The 19,064-nt window shown below is 43.7% G+C and overlaps 1 protein-coding gene across 2 annotated transcripts in view; it reads left to right on the forward strand.

The window, feature by feature from the left end:
* Positions 1-19,064, forward strand: part of TGFB2 (transforming growth factor, beta 2) — a 138,281-nt gene that overhangs the window by 71,001 nt on the left and 48,216 nt on the right. For both annotated transcript variants that reach the window (XM_006869696.1, XM_006869695.1), the window contains one exon: positions 14,228-14,391. In XM_006869696.1, the coding sequence (XP_006869758.1) occupies positions 14,228-14,391 (164 nt within the window). The remainder of the gene's footprint in view (positions 1-14,227; positions 14,392-19,064) is intronic.

Here is a 19,064-nt window from a genome sequence, read left to right on the forward strand (position 1 = left end):
TTCTTCCAAAATGGTTCTGTTGGTTCTTTTGGCAGCCAATAGCACTTTCAATATTCTCCTCCAACACCATAACTCAAAAGCATCAATTCTTCTACGATCTTTCTTATTCACAGTCCAACTTTCACATGCCTATGAGGTTATTGAAAATACCATGGCTTGGGTCAGGCTCATCTTAGTCTTCAAGCTGGCATCTTTGCTTGTGCAGCAGATTTGTCAATACTTGCTTGCTGAAAGTGAAGTGGACTTAAAACATTTACTGATGAAGATCCAAGAGCACAACCTTTGGGTATGGATTACATCTCAATGTAAAGAAAACAAAAATCCTCACCACTGGACCAATAAACAACATTCTTATCAATGGAGAAAAGATTGAAGTTGTCAAAGACTTCATTCTTCTTAGATCAACTATCAACACTCATGGAAGCAGCAGTCAAGAAACCCTATACAGTATCCATTATGAGCTGGAACTGATTTGAGGTCACTTAACAACAACAACACTATGAGTGTGGGATGATGACATTTATGAAATAGTTTATGCAGAACAGACCTAAGGCTTGTAGTTGATAATGTATTCAGAATACATCAGAAATATGATATAAATGCAAAGGTTATAAAGTATACAAGAGAATATTTTACTGTTGGCATATACTACTAAAAGTATGGGTTCTATAATAAGAAAGGTGATAGTTTTACTTTACTCTGCCTTGAGAACTATGTCCATATTGATTGTTGTTGTTGTTATTAAATGCTGCCAAGTCAATTTTGAACCATAGTGACCCTGTATAGGGTTTCCGAGGAGCGTCATCAAGTCAATTCCAACTCATAATGAGCCTAATCGACAGAGTCGAACTGCCCTATAGAGTTTCCCACGCTGTAATCTTTATGGGACAAATCGCCAGGTCATTTCTTCCCACAGAGTTGCTGGTGGGTTTGAACTGCCAACCTATTGGTTAGAAGCTGAATACTTGACCACTGTGTCACCAGGGTTCCTTCTGTGTTTCAATTAAGGAACAGACTCTAAGATTGGAACGAATCTGGAGGAAAGCAACCCGGAAAGGTGAGAGCCTTGATTTAAAAAAAAAAAAAAAAAAGATTATAATAATGTAAGAAATAGGAACTGTTTGCTTAGAGAAGAAAAGAGGAACATGGGAACTGGCTGTGACATTTCTAAGAAAGCTCAGGAGGTAAGGGGAGTCGGTTTGCTTTGTGATGCTTTGGGTAGGTGTAGATAAGCCGGCTCAGCCTGAGATAAAGAACTCTTGTAGACTTAGAAGGATCCGAAGCAACAATGGCTCACTGAGTTCCAGTTCCCCATCACCAAAGGAGTTGTAAGAGAGCCAGTAGATCCACTTGTCTTTTAGAGAGTGTTAACAGCGGTGGTTCAGTTGGAGAATACTCGCCTTCCATGTGGACGGGAGACCCAGGTTCGATTCCTAGCCAATTCACCTCGAGGGGAGCCACCACCCATCTGTCAATGGAGGCTTACCTGTTGCTGTAATGCTGAGCACGTTCCAGTGGAGCTCCAAGGCCAAGACAAGATAGGTAGAAACTCTGAAAATCAGCCAATGGATCACAACAGTCTAATTTGTCCCTGCTCTTGGGGATGGTACAGGACTAGGCAGAGTTTCGCCGTGGTTGTGCATGAGGTCACCAAGAGTTGGGAGCCGACTAGACAGCAGTTGACAGCAACAACATCGAGAGAACTCACATAATAAGTGCCAGGCAATCCCTTATGTGCTTTCACTTCTATTGCAGTGATTCACTCACTGAGTGAGTGAGACTGTTTGTTGACTGTCTTTGCTTTCCCTCTCTCGAACTGGATAATCCATACCATCTATTGCTCTTCATATTTACTCACTCCCAAGGCCTGAATTTAATACACTATAATAACAGCCCATGCCACTTGGATAAATTGACAAACAGCTTGCAATTCTAGCAGGGTGTGCCTTGCCACTTATTAACTTAGCTGTAGGGCAGAGCAGGAAATCATCACAGTGCCTCAAAGTAATTGGTGATTGCTTTACAGAAAAATTAGGCCACAAGCAAGCAGCTTATGGAAAACACAAAGAAAAGTGTACAGTACAAGACACGCATTGGCCATTATATGCATCACTGCTATAATTTTGGAAAGATTAGAGAAAGATTTTCAGGCTAGTAAGGAGATACTATGCCCATTAAACACATGTCAAAATCAACATCAATCATTGCAAGTTGCAGAGAAAATGTAGTTTCTGAAAAGGGGAAAGTTGGAATTTGGTTGTCCTGGGATAACAAGTTATGAGTCGAATCAACTTAAGGACAGTGGGTAGGGATAAGAAGGTTTTCTGTTTTGAGGTAAACAAGAATGCCCAGTGCTGAACCAGAATGTCCAAGGGTATACATCTTAATTGTTATTTTTCTGTGCTTGTTGTGTCTTGGAACTATTTCATCCCTCAGTTTCTCAACCTATAAAAGAGGATACAAACAGACTGCTGTTGTTAAGAGCCGTCAAGTCGGTTCCAACTCGTAGTGACCTGGTATAGGGTTTCCAAGGAGCAGCTGGTGGGTTTGAACCACTGACCTTGTGGTTCAAGCCAGCCTTGCAGTCCAGTGCATTAACCCACAGCACCACACCAGGACTCCCTGAGTCTGATCTATTTAGAAGATAAAATAATATCCTAATTTTCAAAGGTTAATTCATTAATGGAATCAACACATACTGTCTTTTTTCTATTGACCTTGATTGAAGCTATTGCCTAGTTCAGAAAAGTTGGCTGGAGAGCTGTTATCATGGGATTGGGACTGCTGGCCTTTTTAAGCGTCATCCTATACCAACCTAGCCAAACTCATTGCCTTGAGTTTATTCTAACTCAGGACAGATCATGGGTAACAGAGTATAATTATTCCACAATTTTCTTGGCTGTAATCTTTATGGAAGAGGATTACCAAGCATTTCTTCAGCAACCTTGGTGGGTGGGCTCAAATGGTCAACCTTTAAGTTAATAGTTAATAGTGAGTGCAAACCATTCACATCACTCAGAGACCTTTTAAGCGCCACCATTTGGTGGAAAACATGACAACCGTTTGCCCCTGGGATATCATATGGAAGAAGAGATTGAAGTGATGTAAGAAATGGAGCAAAGGAATGGTAGAAGATAGGAAAAACAGGGGAAGATAAAGAGCCTCGTGTGCTTTCAGAAATGAGAACTTGGCAGAGAAGGGTTGCTTCAACGGCCTATTGCAACCACAAGGGGAATGCCACCACTAGGGATATTTGAAAAGGATAAATCCCACACAGAAGTGGTTTCACATGCCTCTGACACTCCTCTGAGTTCCCCCATCAGTCTCTCAGCAGCAACAGTCTGCAGGCCCCTTTCAACACCCAAAGCTTTTTACTGCGAAGACACTGTGTTTGTCAGAGTCTACTCTGGTAGCGTAGTGGTTACGAGTCGGGCTGCTAGCCTCAGGGTCAGCAGTTCAAAACTACCAGCTGTTCCGCAGGAAAAAGATGAGGCTTTCTGCTCCCGTAAAGATTTACAGCCTCGGAAACCCTGTACAGGGTCTCTATGAGTCGGAATCAAATCTATGGCACATAACCACCACCACTCTGTGCTCCATAGGGTTTTCCATGGCTGATTTTGGGAAGTTAAGTTGCCAAGTGTTTCTTTGGAGGCACTGCTCACTGGACTCAAGACTCTAACCTCACAGTTAACTGTTGAGCACATTAACAGTTTGCACCACCCAGGAACTCAGGAAGGCTCTACAGGAAGACCCTTTCTTGTCTTTCTCAGTTTCTGGTTGTTGTTGCTGTTAAAATGCCCACTCATTTGCAACCCAATATAGGCTTTCTGAGGAGCGACTGGAAATGCCGACTTTGCAGATCAAACGGACCTTGTGGTCCAGTGCTTATCCTACAGTGCCACACTGGTGGTGGTAGTGGTGTGTTGTGGAGTCGGTTCCGATCACAGTGACCCTGCATAGGGTTTCCGAGGCTGTAAATCTTTATGGGAGCAGAAAGCCTCATCTTTCTTCCTTGGAACAGCTGGTAGTTTGGAACTGCTCATCTTGAGGTTAGCAGCCCGATTTGTAACCACAGCCAAGCACTAGGGATATTGAAATTAGAAACTCACTCTACACATAACTACTCCAGTATGACCTCATACTAGTTTAAGTGATGACAGCTTCAAAAGGCCTATTTCCAGGCAAGGTCATCTTCACAGGTACAAGATGGAGTGGGAGGGGTGGGAGTGGTTAGGACTTGAACATAAATTTGAAGAAGGGGACAAAATTCAGTCCCTAACAGTGATGTAAACTGGAATCAAGACTAGAAACCTCATCTTTGACACAGTTCAAGAAACCACTGCAATGGGCCGTCACCACTGATGTTTGACTTTTTCATGTAGCGTGTAAGAAGGGGTCCAAACACTTAATGCTGACAGTATGTACTCATATAGCAGTTAGATAAAGGCCAAGTCACATTAGCTGATGCTGACACAGTTAGACTTGCAGTTGCCAAGGGCATGTCAAGTTTGACATAGTCCCCCTCTTGGAGGCTCCAGCTTTCAGTTGAACATGCGCCGGTGCTGTCTTACATTTAATAGGAAGGATGGCTGAAGAGAAACACAGAAACCACTGCTGATGCGCTGTTTATTTCTCAGTCATTTTGTGTTAAATTGCTGTGACTTGAATGTCAGCATTGCTTGGGATGTGGTAGTGAAATAAAACCCATACCTCATGTGCCAAGACAAATTTCAGAAAACCCCCTAACACAATTGCCTTGGTTCTTGCTTGGCTGTGTTTGTACACACACAAATAGAATTCAGTTTAGGGCCCTGCAACCATTTGGTGGGTTGCTTTTCTTGCTACACTCTGGGGAATGGTTAATGAACCCCAAACGACTTCCTTCAACATGGAAGATGTCAGGAGTGAGGGGCCATTCCACGCATTAAGCATGTCAGAAGTCGACACCAATAACTGGAAAGCTGCAGGGATAGTGCAGCCATGTCTGGAAATGAGAATGTTAAGAGTTTATTCTGTTCTGTACAGCAGCGGGGAAGCTGAGCCAGTGGATGTCCCTGGGAGTGCTGTTGTTGTTGTAAAGTGCCGTCAAGTTGGTACCAACCCATAACGACCCTGTTGTGTAGTGTTTCCAAGGAGCAGCTGGTGACCTTGAATCGCCAACCTTGCAGATCAAACCAACTTTGCAGTCCAGCATACTGGCTAAAGTCAGCTGATGGGAGCACAAGACCCTAGGAAATAGTGGTATTAATCAAGATCCTGTTACCAGGGAACTGTCATGTTGTCAGAGTGGCCCTGGTCTCCAAATCAGGGTACAGTACAGTAAATTAATTCAATATGGCTCTTATATATGTCAAAGAGGAGATGTATATGAAATGCCATGAGGTCATGAAGTAGCAGACTTCTGAGTCTGCAGAGATTACACTGTTCTTGTTAGGTGGAGATGATGGTATGTTGTTGTTGTCAAGTGCCATCGAGTCAATTCCGACCCATAACGACCCTGTATAGGGTTTCCGAGGAGCAGCTGGTGAGCTTGAATCACCGACCTTGCAGTTCAAACAGCTTTGCAGTCTGGCGCATTAACCCACAGCGCCACACCAGGATTCATATATTATTCATCCCTGGCTAGTTTATGATACAAAGAAATGAGAAAAGTCACATGACCAAGTTCATTGTGGTTAGACCATTGTCTAGAGCAGATGTTCTCAACCTTGATGTACACAAAGAACGACTCAGTAGGTCTGGGATGGAGCCCAGTAATAATCCTATTAATAACCAGTCCCTGCCCCCAGGTGATCCTGGTGTAGGTAGTGAGTTCATGTGCATCTAATCTGTAATTCCTTAGAGGGATTTGGAAGGCGCCTAGTGGCACAGTGGTTAACCGTTCAGCTGCTAATTAGATGGGCAGCAATTTGAACCCATCAGCTGTGTTCCATTGGAGACTGATGAGACAGTCTTCTTCCATAATTTGGCTGTTCAAATTCACCAGTCGCTCCTTGGAAACCCTATACAAGATCACTATGAGTCAGAACTGACATGAAGGCACTTAACAACAACAGCAACATGGAGCAAGAATGATGTCATGGCAGAGCTGGAAGGGCACTGAGAGATCATATAGTCCAACCTGCCACCAGATTCAGGAAACCCAACTGCATGCCACCACGACATGGATTCCTTTAGTGAGGAAGCTCTCAGCCGTGAAGTGCAGTGCATTCCATTGATTTATTTATTTTAGAGTCTTCCAGGTTGTCAGAAGATTCTTTATATATTGAGCCCAAAATATGACTTGTTGGCTCTCAAAATTAGAACTTTCTAGATGGAAACCCTTGAAATATTTGAAGTTTCTTAGGGATCTGATGGTTCACCAAGTCTTCTCTGGTGTGGTGCTGTAGGACCAACATTGAACTGTAAACCACGAAGTCGGCAGTTCAAACCCACCAACTTCTCCTTGGAAATCCTATACAGGGTCATGATGAGTTGGAATCAATTCCACGATACTTAACAACAAGAAAGTTTTCTCCTGTGCACTTTCTACCAGTTCCTCTAACTGAGGGACTCTCATTCTTGGCTGGGCTAGAATCATCGCAGAAGCTTTGGAAGGTCCATACAGCACAGTTACACAAGCTCTCAGGGGCTGGGCCTCAGACATCATGGCTTTAAAAGGTCCCCAACAGATTGAAATAAATAATACAGTCAAGACAGAGAACTGGTGTGGTTCTATTTTATACAAGCCTCGCAGCCCTGGTAGCATAGTGGTTACGAATCGGGCTGTGAACCACAAGGTCAGCAGTTCGAAACTACCAGCTGTTCTGCGGGAGAAAGATGAGGCTTTCTGCTCCCATAAAGATTTACAACCTTGGAAACCTTGTACAGGGTTGCTATGAGTTGGAACCGGCTCCACGGCACACAACAACACAGTTCTTATGTTACTGTAATTTCTTATTTTCTCTGTTTTACTCTTTTTTCCGTATGTGATGTCTGACCAAGAGTTTAAATGCCCTTTGTCTTTCTGCCTTTTTTTGTGTGTGTGTGTGTGTGTTTTCACAGTGGCTCTCAATCCTGGTGTGGCGCTGAAGGACCAGCACTGGACTGCAAACCACAGGTCAGCAGTTCAAACCCACCAGGTACAACTCAGAAACCCTATACAGGGTTGCTATGAGTCAGAATGGACTCAAAGGCATTTAACAACAACAATCTTTAGAGTTTGTTAAAATGCAGATCCTCAAACCGCACCCCACTTACTGAGAAACAGTGCTGTTGTCAAGAACTGTCAAGTCAGTTCCAACCCATAGCGACCCTGTATAGGGTTTCTGAGTTGCAGCTGGTGGATTTAAACTACCAACCTTACAGTTCAAACTGACCATGTGGACCAGTGCATTATCCTGCAGCACCACACCAGGACTCCACTACTCTCTCTGTAGATTGTTATTGTTATTTTGTTAGTTGCCACTGAGTGGGCTCTTGACTCATGAGGACCCCGTGCACTATGAACTAAAACCCTCTGATAGGTGGTGGATCACTGTGGTCCACAGGGGTTTTCACTGGCTGATTTTCAGAACAAGATCTCTAGTCCTTAGCCTCAAGGTTCCCCTTAGACATGTTTTGCATCATAGCAACACACAAGTCTCCACTCAGAGACTGCAGATGAGGTACATTGGCTGGGAACTGAACCTGAGTCTCTCCCAGGGAATGCTAGAATTCTACCACGGAACCTTCAGTGCCCTTCCTCTCTATGAAGGGGTGAGAAATTGTAAATAGAGTGATTATAAACTCTATAAACTGTCAGGCCATACCCAGTCCACTTAGCTACTTCTGCTTTTTCTCTCCTCTTCTAATTAAATCAGTCAAGCTGTAAGAAAGTCCTTTCTCCATGTAGGCATTTAAGGAAGGCAAATGGCCGCATGGCAGCTTGACGGCAGAATAAAGAAGGGGCTGGGAGGGACCTTATGAATGGAAATTTGTGTTAGACCTAGTGCTCAAACTTTCCATCTGCTTTCTCATGTAATATTGATGACATTCAATATACGAGGTCATTATACAGGGGACATTGTTTGTTCAGTGGTAGAATTCTTGCCTTCCATGTGGGAGATCAGGGTTCAATTCCTGCATCTATCAGCGCAAGACAGAACTGGCCCAGAAGAGTGAGACAAGTTCAAGCTAGGTTGATTTGGTATTAGGATGAGAAGGCCTTAAAGGTACCTCACATACTATATATATATAGATATAGATATAGATATAGATATAGATATAGATATAGATATAGATATAGTGTGTATCTATATCCATATATATATAGTGTGTGTATCTATATATATACAGTGTGTGTATCTATATATATATACAGTGTGTGTGAATCTATGTATATATAGTATATGTATATCTATATAGTGTGTGTATCTATATCTATTATATATAGTGTGTGTGTTTATCTCTCTCTCTTTCTCTCTCTCTCTATATATAGTATGTATGTGTGTGTGTGTGTGTGTGTGTGTATATATATATCCTATTACTATCTATATAGTTATAGCAGGGCCGGCTACAAAATCTGTGGAACCCGTTCAAAATAAAAATACAGGCTTTTTCATTCAAAATCTGGGGAGGGTGGGGGTGGGAAGCACCCTTAATTATACTCAAATATTACATGTTTTTCTTTATTCTGTGATCTCTTTCTTGACATGTCCTTGTGTTTTTATTGCTCCTTAGTGTGGCGCTTGTAGGGTCAGTACTGGATGCTAACCACAAAGTTGGCAGTTCAAATCCACCAACCACTCCTTGGAAACCCTATACAAGCTTGCTCTGAGTCAGAACTGACTGAGCAGCAGTTAACAACGTGAATCAGAATCAACTGAATGGCAGTGGTGGAGTGCTATTAAAGGGAGCCATAATGACACAGTGATTAAGTGTTTGGTTGATAACTGAAAGGTGGGTGATTGTTCGAACTCACCACCTATTCTCGGGGAGAAAGCTGTGACAGTCTGCTTCCATAAAGATTTACAGTCCTGGAAACCCCATGGGGCAGTTCGATACTGTCCTATAGGGTCGCTCTGAGCCAGAAAGTGTTAACACTGTTTTTGATTGTTTTAAATATAGTGCTATTAATAGCATGCTCTGATGGGCCTAGGGGTATTTGTGGGGTGCCAGGGCCTTGCCTCAGAGCATGCGGCCAGTGATGCCCTCACATTAGCCCACAGTGTCATGTCAAGTTGAGCCAGACATCTCCCTTCCCATGTGATCGCACTGGGGCGTGCTTTGTACCTGTATTAGGAGTAGGTCTGCCCACCAACCATGGGTGGCACTGCCAACCTTGGGTGGAAACAGCTGTCACCATGTCACCCCCAAAATGTCACAGGTTGTGAACTCCTGACTCCGAACTTCCCCATTGGTGGTAGGCAGCAGGGGACACTGGGTGGATCAGGGAAGGCTTTGTGGAACTGAGGGACAGGGGGCTGTCTGGGATCCCGGTGGGGCAGGCAGGCAAATGGCAGGAGGTGGGACTGCGCATGCATCCAGGCTTCCAGCCCCTACGTAAGTTCCATTGTCCCATTGCACTTCACTTACAAAGGCTCAAAGGTAGAATGGTGGAAGGATGTCAAGATGGAGGCCTTCCTGAGTGCAGGACCCTGTTGTGTGACTGTGCCAACCACACACCCATGAAGTCAGCTCTGGGCTGTGGAAAACCAAAGAACTACAAGAAATGATTTCTGTGCCCAAGGTACTTATGTAAGAGACAAGGAACAAGATATTATACAATAACCTACGATAGATAACATGTCAACCTAGGCTGTTTCACAAACAAGTCATTTGTGATCAGTGCTTTCACGAGACTGTACACTTTCACTTTGTAAATTAATAAAGTAAAAAAATAAAGGTGTCTTCCTTTACCTCTCTCACGTATCCCCCAAACTCATGACTCAGCAGGGTGTGTGGCTGAGCTAAGGGGACACCCTCACTTGGGTACACTTCGGAATCTTCCATGTGCAAAATTTTCCCTGCAAGGGAGGCCTATGGGAAAGCAGGGGAGGAGGAACCAACCCAGCCCTGTGGTCTGAAATCCAAGTTGTTGAAGGAAAATCGATTTGATGGAAGTGAAAAAGTGGGTCAGCAACCATGAAGCCAGAGCAGGCCAGGGTGTGAGTGTGGGCAGGTTGGCAGAGGTCAAGTCCAAGTACCGGGCTGATCTGCTGGTGGAAGAGGAACTGGACCTGGAATGACAGAGGACATTAGAGAGCACTCCCATTCCAGAGGGGAAATGAGTTCTTGGAGAAAGCAGAGGAAAAAGCTCCCTCCCTCCAAGACTGCACAAGCCATTAAGTACCTCGCTTGCAGCTTTGGCACCCTGAGCCCAGAGAGTGAGCCCGCTGCATCGCAGCTGGGTAAAGATGGTCCTGTTTGGTCCCCACCCCCACTCCCTGTGCCTTTCATCCCAAAGCACGTGTGATGGCCACAGAACTACCCAAAGCAATTTGAGCTGCCTTTTCCTTTTCTTCTTTTAGACAAATTCAAAGGTATTTGGCATATTCATCAAGTTCATCAGCCAGGCAGGGGGCTTGTGACCTAGAGCAGGTGTCAGCAGGGTGCCAGCACTTTATATTCTTGGTGTGGTGCTATAGGACCAGCACTGAACTGTGAACCACAAGGAAACCCGATACAGGGTCCCTGTGAGTTGGAAGTGACTCGGACAGCACTCACTTAACCTCCATAGTCAGTGTTTCAGTGAACACTTACAGAGCCCTTGCTCTTTTCTGTGTGTGGGTGCAGGCATATGTGAAGACTGCCCTCTGTCCTGGCCTCGTCTCTTATGGTTACAGGACCAGAGCAGGGGTGCTGCTGGGGTCTGCTCCCCAGTCATTTTACCTGGTGGAGAAAACTGCTTCTACTTATAAAACAAAACTAGAAATTGTGGGTTTGTATTATCAGGCGATTGAAATATAAATAGTCCCAATGGTTATACTTGATGGGTGGTGGAGAGACTGTTGCCATCGTATAGGGAGCAGGGCAGAGCAATTGCTGCTCCTGTAAAGGTTTGCAGATGTTTCCTTCAGTGCTTAAAAGCGTAGGGCAGGTTGGTTGGATGATTTCATTAGAAGATGAAATAAATTTGACCTAATAGTCTGAAGCAGCCATAAAATCAACAACAAAGGTTGTATGGGCAGAAGATCCGAAAGAGGAGTGCAGTGGGATTGTTCAACGTTTAATAAAAACAAAAGAGAAAAACTAATCTCAAGAGCACTTTTTTACAAGTGTGATAGAATGAGGAGCTGAGGAGATGAGGTGGCTAGATGTTAGAGATGGGTGTTTGTAAAAGTAGAACAGACCTCTACATGGGGTTCCATTGAAAGGAAAGACAAACAATGAATGAGGTGTTTACTCTTCCTAACAGGAAACACTCTGAATTAACTTTGCTCTCTTAGGATGCTCTTTCAAAGGATGTTTGAAGCTTCTGTTGTCTAATGGCGGAGGAGCCATGAAGGTGAATGCAGCCACTTGGTTTATAGAGGATTGTGGCCCAAGGAGAGAGGGGGTGAAGAAAGATAGCCCAGCCGTGGCCCTGGCCTGTTTTTCCTACTGGACAGGGTAGTACCAACCTTTCCAATCACTGGGTTGGATATATTCCAGGGGAGAGGAATATCGATTTCTTTTTCGAAGCTACCTTATCAAACTTCTATGCTGATAGTTTCAGCTGCCATCAACTCCACTCTGACTCTTGGAGACTGCACATGTGTCAGAGTAGAACCATGATCCTTACTGTGGTGCTGTGGGTTAACGCACTGGACTGCAAAGTTGGTTTGAACCGCAGGGTCGGAGATTCAAGCTTACCAGCCGCTCCTTAGATACCATACACGGGGTCGCTATGGGTCAGAACCGACTCAACGGCACTCAACAACAACATCAATCTTCATGGGAGGCTCTGTAGGATACGGACTGGACTACCAACCACAAGGTCAGTGGTTCAAGCCCACTAGCCGCACCACAGAAGAAAAAGGAAGCTTTCTGCTCCCGAAAAGATGTGCAACCTCGGAAACCCTATACAGGGTCTCAGTAAGTTGGAACCGACTTGAAGGCATGTAACAACAGCAACCACATAGGTTGTCAGGCCTATCTGTGGATTCAAACTTCAAGCTTTCAGTTAACAGCTGAGTACATTAGCTGAGTACACCACCCCAGGACTCCCAGCTGTGCAGTTGTTGTGTGCCCTTGTTGAATCTGTTCCAACTCACAGTGATTCAGTATGACAGAGTGGAACTGCCTCCTAGAATTTTCTAGGCTATAACCTTCAGCAGAGCAGATTGCCTGATCTTTTCCCTTTCACAGCTGCTAGTGGGTTAGAATCACTGCCCTTTCTATTAGCAGCCAAGCATTTACCCATTGTGTCGGCTGTGTACCGTGTCCGGCTGTGCTATGCTCGGGGCTCAACACAAACCTTTCTGCTGGTGTGGATGTTTGCCATCCTGTTCTTTAATAGCATTCGTGTAGCAGGTCATCCCTGCATCTGCGTAAATGTTTGCTTTTCTCCCAAACCTTGACTGCTTTAGAATTTTTTTGTTTGTATGTGTTTGTTTTGGAGACTTTGAGCTTCACAGTCTTACAAGGCCCCAATTCACAGAGTCGTTTTAATGTGTATTGGGAGCCAAGTGTGCACTAGTCATCGAGGGGAGCGTGGCTTCTCCAAGATCCTGCTTCCTGAGAGCCACAAGAAATAGGGAGAGGGAAGGGGAAAATCACTGAGGAAATGTTTGTATGTTCCTAGCAATCTGTTCAATGGAGTCGCCAGGGTGTGGCAAGATGGCTCATTTAGTTCATAAGAGGTTAGGCCCACCAATAACTTGAATGCTTGAGTCTTTCAAGACAACTCTGCAAATAGAAGGTGTTTGGTGAATTCCACGTGTGCAGAACCATGGTCTGGGTATCTGGGGACAAAGAAAGATCTGGCAAAAAAGGTGTCTGTTTTTAAAATTTCCTAGGGGTCAGGTGAGACCCAAATAAACAAAGATACTGCACAAGCAATGAAAACATTTTTAACAAAACATAAACAACTTTGAGGACCTATGTTGTAATGAAGTAACATAAGTGGAGAGATGGTAGAAAGTCACAAGCCACCAGAGTTGGATGGAGATTTAGGAACAGTGAAAGTAAAGTTGCAGGTTTTACAAGAGGGCTGTAGGATCGTATCTGTAACGAGTGAGCAAGTGCTTAGTAAACCAATGTTGTCTATTAAAAAAACATGGAAGGAGCGTCGTCAGATCTGTTTTAATCTTGGTCTAACCTGAGTTGCATGTTTGGAAAACCTCATGTGTGTCAGACTAGAACTGTGCTCCATAGCATTTTCAATGACTGGGTTTTCAGAAATAGACCCCCAAACATTTCTTCTGAGATGCCTCTGAGTTCAAGCGAACCTCCAACCTTTATGTTAGCAACTGGATATATGAACCACTTTTACCTCTCAGGAACTCCTGAAGCTGAAGGCAAGAGGCTAAAGCACTAGCAGCCCGTGAGCTTGAATTATATTTTACATGGTTCAGAACTGAAGGAACTTGTGCAGATTCCTCTTCTTCATTGGCTAGGATTCTATCCCACCCACAGACATCATACTGAATAAAGACATTCCAGACTGGACCTGGTATAGCAAGTGTGTAGGCCTTGTTTTGTTTGTTCAAATTCTTTCACCTTAACTTGGTTAGAGAGTGTATTTGGTCATACGTGTGTGAAACACCCAAATCTGGAAGCCAAAAAAAGATGCAATACGTGAGCTTGGATAGAGTAGAGTATTTGGACGCCAAACTTTCAAGGAAAAAAAATACACGGGCAAACTGCTTGCCATTAAGAGATGTTTTCTTGGCACAGATGATCAAAGTGTATGCAAGCCTGATAGCTTTCTCCAGGCATCAATTGTCATGAACTTGATCAAGTCATGAACTTGAATCAAGTTCATGACCATCTAGGATTTCCCACCTTCTAGTCAACTTTCAAAGGACAGAGTTAACTGTGTGCCTCAAATGGAGTTGGAAATACTTTGTTAATCTCTGTTAATTTCCTACTCTTGTAACCAAATGCACATTTGTTCTTTTCTTTTTGCTGGCTAAATTATTAATGGTATTAAATTGGCCCTTAGAAACTAAACCATTCTGTGGCTGTTTATCTTATGACTTCTTGGGATTATCTCATGCTGTGGTCTCTTTTGAGAAAACAATGGATTTTTATCATTTTCAATGATTGCCCTAACTTTTTACAGATGCCATCCCGCCCACTTTCTACAGACCCTACTTCAGAATTGTGCGATTTGATGTCTCAGCAATGGAGAAGAATGCTTCCAATTTGGTGAAAGCAGAGTTCAGAGTCTTCCGTTTGCAGAACCCAAAAGCCAGAGTGCCTGAACAACGGATAGAACTGTATCAGGTAACTTGTGTTTGAGTTGTTTAAAGAGCAATTCAGTTTGAGGTCTTAGAGAAAAAGACTTTCTACTGCCTTAGATTGTTTTCCTAAATTATCTGATATAAACCATCCTACACTGCCCTGGTATAGCACTGTGGGGTAATTAATGCATTGGACCACAAGATCAGTTTGAACTGCAAGGTCAGCGATTCAAGTTTACCACCTGCTTCTCAGAAACCCTATACACGGTCACTGTGAGTTGGAACTGACTCGATGGCACTTGATAACAACAACAACCTACATTCAAAGTCAAGATAAAAACCCAGTTGCTACGAAGTCTGTTGTAATTCATGGAAACCCTATGCAGGGTCACTGTGAGTCGGAACCAACTCAATGGCACTTAACAACAACCACAAATGCCCTGGGTCCGGAGATGGAGGCAGATGTGTAAATCAGACCCACCAAAACCTACTACTATCAAGTTGATTCCAACTCATAAAGACCCTCTAGGACAGAGTAGAGTGACCCCCAGAGCGCTTCCAAGGCTGGACATCTTTGTGGCAGCAGACTGCCTCATGACTTTCTCCCATGGAACAACTCTCTTCGCTTCACAGCCAAGCACTTTAACCACTGTACCACCAGGACAGTGACCGTCAAGTCCATTCCAACTCATGGTGACCCCGTCTCTGTCCAAGTAGAACAGCACTCTATAGGGTTTTCCGACGTTAGTTAGTTAGAAGTAGATCATCGGAGGTTGTTTTTGTTTGTTTTCTGAGGTGCCGCTGAGTGGACTCAAACCATCAACCTTTTGGTTAGCAGCTGAGCACATTAACCATTTGCACACTCCAGGGACTCCAATGTATCAGTAGCTTAAATAATTCATAGTACCCCATGAGCAGTGGTAGTGTAGTGGTTATGAATCAGGCTGCTAATCATATGATCAGCAGTTTGAAACCACCAGCTGCTCCATGGGAGAAAGATGAGGCTTTCTGCTCCCGTAAAGATTTACAGCCTCAGAAACCCTGTACAGGGTCGTTATGTGTCGGAACTGACTCCACGGCACATAACAACAACCACAAAATCCCATGAGCAGTGTGTGCAAGTATAGAAGGCAGAGTAGCGAAGACTTCTTTTACCAGGGAGTTGAGATGAATGTGTTAAAGCTGTTCAAAGAGTCTTGAATGGTGCTTTTAAAGTCACCTGATGCTTCAAGCAGAGGGACTGGAGATAAAAGAGTGGCCAACGAGATGGCTGTGCTCCAGGGAGGATGTGTAGAGGGAGAAGAAAAGGGGATCAAAAAGAGACCCTGATGCACCCCAATGCTAAGGAGCAGACGTGCATGACAGTATGAACAGCGAAGTGGGTATGTTTGAGGAAAAGTAGAGAATTGATGCCTGTATACACTATATACGGAAGAAACTTCCAGTTATTCTGGATTCTAATCATCTGGGAATTTCTATAACATGGAGAAGAATTTTCTCTGCATGTATTATGAAAATGGAGATATACTATGCAAATAAACCTTGCATGTGAAATCTCAGTGAGTAACTTTAAGATTTTAAAGCAGTTTTGAAGTACGAATTTATAGGTGTGTTCATGAAAAACTGATCTTATTAAAATATGGGTCCCCAAAGTGTGGCGGTGTGGGTTAATGTGCCAGACTGCAAAGCCGTTTGAATTGCAAGGTTGGCAGTTCAAGCTCACCAGCTGCTCCTCGGAAACCCTGTTCAGGGTCGCTATGGGTCGGAGCCTACTCAACGGCACTTAACAACAAGAACCTCCCCTTAGAGACATTCAGATCTTGCTACTATATGCTCTGAGAACCCATGAAGGTGTCCCTGTAGCTGGGAGGCCATTATTAGTTCTCATCAACTGGCAGAGTTAGACTGACCTAGAGAGGGCTCCCTGTGTTCTAGACACCACTCTGAGCACTTCTTAAATCTTACCTTTGTTAACACTCACAACAGTGTTGCAAGGTGTGCACTATGCAGTGTCCTTTCCACTACTGTTGTATTCTTGCTCTCGCTTAAGGAGAAAGGCTCTGAGCCACAGAGAAATGAGGTCACTTGGCCAGGGTCACACCGCTATGAAGTGGTAGGGCTGGGCTACGAGTCCACGCTGACTCCTAAGTCTCTACTCCTCACCAACTACTCTGCTGCTCATAGCAACTTGTTCCCTTCCTCTTTCCCTCTGGTTTAGCCAGAATAGAAGAAAAATAAGAGAAAGTAGGCCAGAGGGTGGAGTGATGCTTAGAGGGAAAGCAGTCTGGTTCCTCTGATGAAAAAGCCAGATTAAAGGTAGCCAAAGAAGTTGCCTAGTATGGTGTTGTAGGATCAGTGGTCAGTGGTTCATACACACCAGCTACCCTTGGGAACCCTATACAGGATCGCGGAGTTGGAACTGACTTGACAACATTAAACAACAAGAAGTAAGTTGCAAGTTGATTCAAAAGATGACAAAAACAGGAAATAAAATAACAATAGAAGACATGACCATATCCCCTTTACTGTGATGCTGTAGGATAAATACTGAACTGCTAACCACAATTTCGGCAGTTCACATCTAGCACTCATTCCTTAGAAACCCCAAGCAGGGTTACTATGACAGCAACTTGACAGCACTTAATAACAGCAACAGCGGCAGTCCAACTACCTCATTCTTCCACTTATTCTGACACCAGCTTCATTGACCATCCTCTCAGACTTTGAGTCAGTTACATGTTGTTGTTGTTTTTCCCAACTCATAGCGACCCTGTTTAGGGTTTCCGAGGAGCCGCTGGTGGGTTTGAATTGCTGACCTTGTGGTTCTCCGCCCAGTGCCGATCCTTCAGCGGCACACCAGGAATTTTGTTTCAGTTACATAGACTTTTAGTAAATTGAAGGCAGATTCTCCTAGGTTTTGTTGCCTGTAAAAGCAGCTGCTAAATCATTCTCATTATCCTGTCATTGTGCTCTGAGATGAGGCCTCTGGCAGGAGTGTTCCTTATTCCCGGAGATTTCCTAGTCTCTGGGAAAGGGGTGTGTCCTCTGAGGTTGACAATTGAGAGGCTCTTGGAGACTGTGTACCTCCTCAGCGGTTATGCCAGCAGTGACTGCCTCATGACATGAGCAACGAAGTCTGCATGGAGTCGCGTTCCTCAATCAGGAAAGATATAGAACGAGATGGAAACGTGTGATCTGGAGAGAGTGAATGTGGGCATCTCCGCTGTTACTGAACACAGGAATCTGGAGGGAGGTGGTTTTAGAGCAAAAATAAGGAAGAATAACATCTCCTTATCTCTTTAGAGCTCAGGTATGCAGCCTTCTTAGCTTCTGAAACTCAGCCAAGGTCCAGGATTTAGGTCAAAGAGACTTGAGAGTCCCTTAACAGAAGAACAAAGCATATACACAACTTACTTGTAAAAAAAAAAAAAAAGAATAGCTTTTAATCCTTCATTCACTTCTGACTCAGTTAATTATCTCGAGGATCATAAGAAGCTCTAAATTAGAGTTATATGTGAGGGGAGGAAGAGGGTGCTTGAGAAAATGCATCTACAGGCTGAGATTTTTGCCTGTGCACCACAGAGATACTGGCCCAGAATCCCAAGACACAGAAAGCAGTATCTATGGAGACAGTTTTCCTAAATCTTGACCTGTGTGTAGTTCCCTAGGCTATGCTAACAGACTCTAAATAGCATCTACTGGCATAATCCAGGTTTCATTGCAAAGGTACCTCAAGATTGAAGAGAATGTGAGAGGAATAAAGTTCTCTGACAGATGATGTGGAAGGGGCTAAAAAGATAGAAACTTAAGCTTTTCCAGATAGTAAGAACCCTATCTGGCATGTCTCTAAAGCTTATGTCAAAGCCTGCCTTTATTGGAATACTCTCAGGTAAAGCGCTTTTGAACCCACAAGATTCATTGTACTCTCAGCTCATTTGCAAATTGGAATACATCTTTTCCTTTATTATTAAGTACTCCTGTATGTATGTGTAAAATCATGCCCGGAGTTATGAGATAAAAATGAAGAAAAGGAAGGTGAACTCTCAAGTTGCATATTACCGTTGTAAGAAAGGACCCCCATACTGCCGTATGGGGTAAATCTTACAGGGTTTGTTGCTGTTAGCTGCCTTAGAGTCATGGACAATGCAACAAAATATTGGCTGGTCATGTATCATGAAAAAATGAAGCCCACAATGTGTAATAACTAAAGACACTAATGAGCTCGTGCCCATTGGAACCACTAAAGAGAACTTACTATTCGATATGCCAGTTTCACAGGACCTTGGAACTCTCAGGTATTTCTAGCTTACTCTCACTGCCTCACGGAGTCCTGGTGTGGCATTATTGGTTAATGCACTGGAGTGCAAGTCTGCTTGAGCCACATACAGGGTTATTATGGGTTGGAACCTGATTCTAAGGCACTTAACAACAACTCACTGACTCACACCCTTTTCACACATTTTGCTCATTTCTAATTTTACAACGTCTAACACAGTAAGTGTTGTGCCTTTCTAACTATTTCAGTTATCTGCTTACTGTATAGTGAATGACCCCAAAACATAGTGACTTCAAGTAACAACCATTTTATTACATCTCACATTAAAAAAAAAAAAAAATTAAGGCTTTTATTGTGGATTGAGTGAAAGTTTACAGGGCATATCATCAGTTTTACATTCAACAAGTCATATACCTTGTTTCATTACAATGATTATAATC

The sequence above is a fragment of the Chrysochloris asiatica genome, unplaced genomic scaffold (assembly GCF_000296735.1).
Source record: "Chrysochloris asiatica unplaced genomic scaffold, ChrAsi1.0 scaffold00133, whole genome shotgun sequence".
In the NCBI taxonomy this organism is placed as follows: Eukaryota; Metazoa; Chordata; class Mammalia; order Afrosoricida; family Chrysochloridae; genus Chrysochloris; species Chrysochloris asiatica.